The 2,724-nt window shown below is 49.3% G+C and overlaps 1 protein-coding gene across 1 annotated transcript; it reads right to left on the reverse strand.

Annotated features, from left to right (window-relative positions):
- Positions 1-314: 314 nt before the first annotated feature.
- Positions 315-1,453, reverse strand: LOC143384298 (putative G-protein coupled receptor 32). Its single transcript, XM_076839337.2, is given in 2 exon segments — positions 315-404; positions 407-1,453. Coding segments are annotated over 2 exon segments (1,137 nt in total).
- Between the last annotated feature and the right edge of the window lie 1,271 nt (positions 1,454-2,724).

A 2,724-nucleotide genomic window follows, 5' to 3' on the forward strand; every position in this document is an offset into this window, starting at 1 on the left:
CGTATTTCCTCCTTCTTTCTTTCTTTCTGGTCAACCGCATGTCCAGCTTAAAGCAAATAAAACTGTCGTAAAGAAAGGGAATGAGGGGTGAGGTCGTAGCTCAGTGGTAGAGTGCTTGCCCTGCATGTGTGAGGCCCTGGGTTCGATCCCCAGCACCACACAAAAATAAACACAAATAAAGATCTTGTGTCCATCTACATCTAAAAAAAAAAAAAATTAAAGGAATTGGTGGGGAATACCTAGCTGTCCCTTAGGTGAGGGACTGCTGGGGAGACTTCCTAAAGAAGAGGCAGATCCTTGGAAGCCCGCCTAAGTTAGGGTTTGCACCCTAAGGAGGGAGATTTCCAGCTGCTACTCGGAGGTTCCCATTGTCCTCTGGGGACTTCATCTCTGGGACAGGATGATTGATGAATCCCTCATCGCCAAACGCTCTGGCCAGGGCAGAAGGCAAAGACTGAAAAAATTTTTCTTGGAAATCTCTGCCAATAAAGACGTAGAGAAAGGGGTTGAGGCAGCTGTTGAGGCAGCCCAGGGAGAAGGCAGCCCACAGGACGAGCATCATCTTGGGCCAGTGGGATTGCTTTTGCATCATCAGTAGCCCTGACTGGACCAGGAGCGCCATGTTGAATGGGAACCAGAAGAGGAAGAAGGCATTCACTAGCACCAGCAGCATTCTCTTCGGCCTGCTGCTATGGACCCAGCCTACCTGCCGGAGCTTGGCCTGGATGAGGTGGGCACAGGTACCAATGATCACCAAGGGCACCAAGAAGCCCAGCAGGAAGTGAGTGATGGCCACTGCCATCTGTCCCTTCCAAGACGTTGGCTCCCCATCCTGGGTGACCTCGTTCTGTAAGTTGAACTTGAAGTAGCAGTAGTCACATCCATTCACTTTTCCAGTGGCCCGGAATTTCAGGTAGGGAGAGCACGCGGTGGCAGCCAGGAGCCACACACCCAGGGCCAGCCAACTGGCCCGTCGTGCGGTGCGGTGGTTTCGGGCCCAGACAGGGTAGAGAACAGACAGGCAACGGTCCACAGAGATAAGGACCAGGAAGTAGATGCTGGCGAAGAGGTTCAGGGCCAGAAAGGCCATGTAGAGTTTGCAGACCAGATCGTCGAGGGGCCACTGGCCGAAGGCAACATTGTGGATGGCGATGGGCAGGAACAGCAAGCCCGAGAAATCAGCAAGGGCCAGGTTGAAGAACCAGATGGTGGTGACGGTCCGGGCCATTCGGAAGACGGTCATCCACAGCACCAGCCCGTTGCCCAGCACACCCATGGCGAAGGACACGGACAGCACTGCTGTGGTCAGCTGGCGGAGGTACCCCATCTGCTCAGGCTGGCACTCGGAAGCACTCATCTTTCTAGAAGAGGAATCATCACGTGTCAGAGCCAGAGGCTGCTTTTCACTAGAGCCCACCGTCCCCTGGAAGACCCCAGGCGTCCATTCCTCCATTCAGTAACTTTTTATTGGCTGGGAGTGGGGACACATGCCTGTCATCCCAGTGGCTCAGAAGGCTGAGGCAGGAGGATCACGAGTTCAAAGCCAGACTCAGCAAGGCCCTAAGCAACTCAGGGAGACCCTGTCTCTAAAGAAAGCACAAAAAAAGGGCTGGGATGTGGCTCAGTGGTTGAGTGCCTCTGGGTTCAATGCCTGGTGCCAAAATAATAATAATTTTTTATCGACTGCCGATTATATCACAATGATATTCTTCTAGGTACGGGAGATGAGTAATGTAGCAAGGCAAGCCTTCACAGAACTTGTAGCCCAGGAAAGTATGTCAGATGTAACACCTAAAATAAGTAAATCCGTGATGAACCGCTTTAGAAGATGACATGTTATGGGGGAAAGTCAAAAGGAGCGGTTCTGATTTTTGGTAATATTAGCACAGCTTTTTTAAAGAGTCCTACAGTCAAAAAATTACAAACACTAGACAACAATATCAAAGATCAATCTACTGATCGAGAACACTGGAGAGTAATCAAAATTAGGCATAAACTAGAGGAGAATCCCCCCAAAGGAGGGTTTTAGTTTGCATCTTTTGTGTGTGCTCACTATGCTGACCCTACAGCTCCCAGATGCAGTGGTGCACGCCTGTCATCCCAGAAGCTTGGGAGGATGAGACAGGAAGATCCCGAGTTCAAAGCCAGCCTCAGCATAAGTGAGGTGCTGAGCAACTCAGTGAGACCCTGTCTCTAAATAAAATAAAAATAGGGCTGGGGACATGGCTCAGTGGTTTAGTACCCTTGAATTCAATCCCCAGTACCAGAAAAGAAGAAAAATTCTACCTGCCCAGCTGATTTGTGTTATGAGAGGACAGAGATTAGAGCAAGGAAATTGGCCATAAAGATAGTAGGAGCAAGAGAACTGGGGAAGGAAGCCACCCATTGGGTAAATGCCAAAATCTGCATTCAAAGCCCATCCAAACCTTTTCCTGACTAAATGTCTGGGGGAGACACCAAGATGCCTGGTGGAAAAGGAACAGTTGAAATTAGAAATTCCAGAGCACAGATTTCAACCATCGTCCACCAGAGGTGACACAGACTTTGGGGTTTCAGTCCAGCCAACTTAATTGTCTGCCAAAACAAAAGTCACTTTTCAAAGGAACTTAACACAATGCAGATTCTCAATGTCACTTATGATCTCCAGTCTGTGTGTGAAAACCTCTAGACGTGTGAAGTAACAGAGATGTACAAACCATGCTCAAGAAAAAAGCAGCAATACAA

The sequence above is a fragment of the Callospermophilus lateralis genome, chromosome 18 (genome assembly GCF_048772815.1).
Source record: "Callospermophilus lateralis isolate mCalLat2 chromosome 18, mCalLat2.hap1, whole genome shotgun sequence".
Taxonomy (NCBI): Eukaryota; Metazoa; Chordata; class Mammalia; order Rodentia; family Sciuridae; genus Callospermophilus; species Callospermophilus lateralis.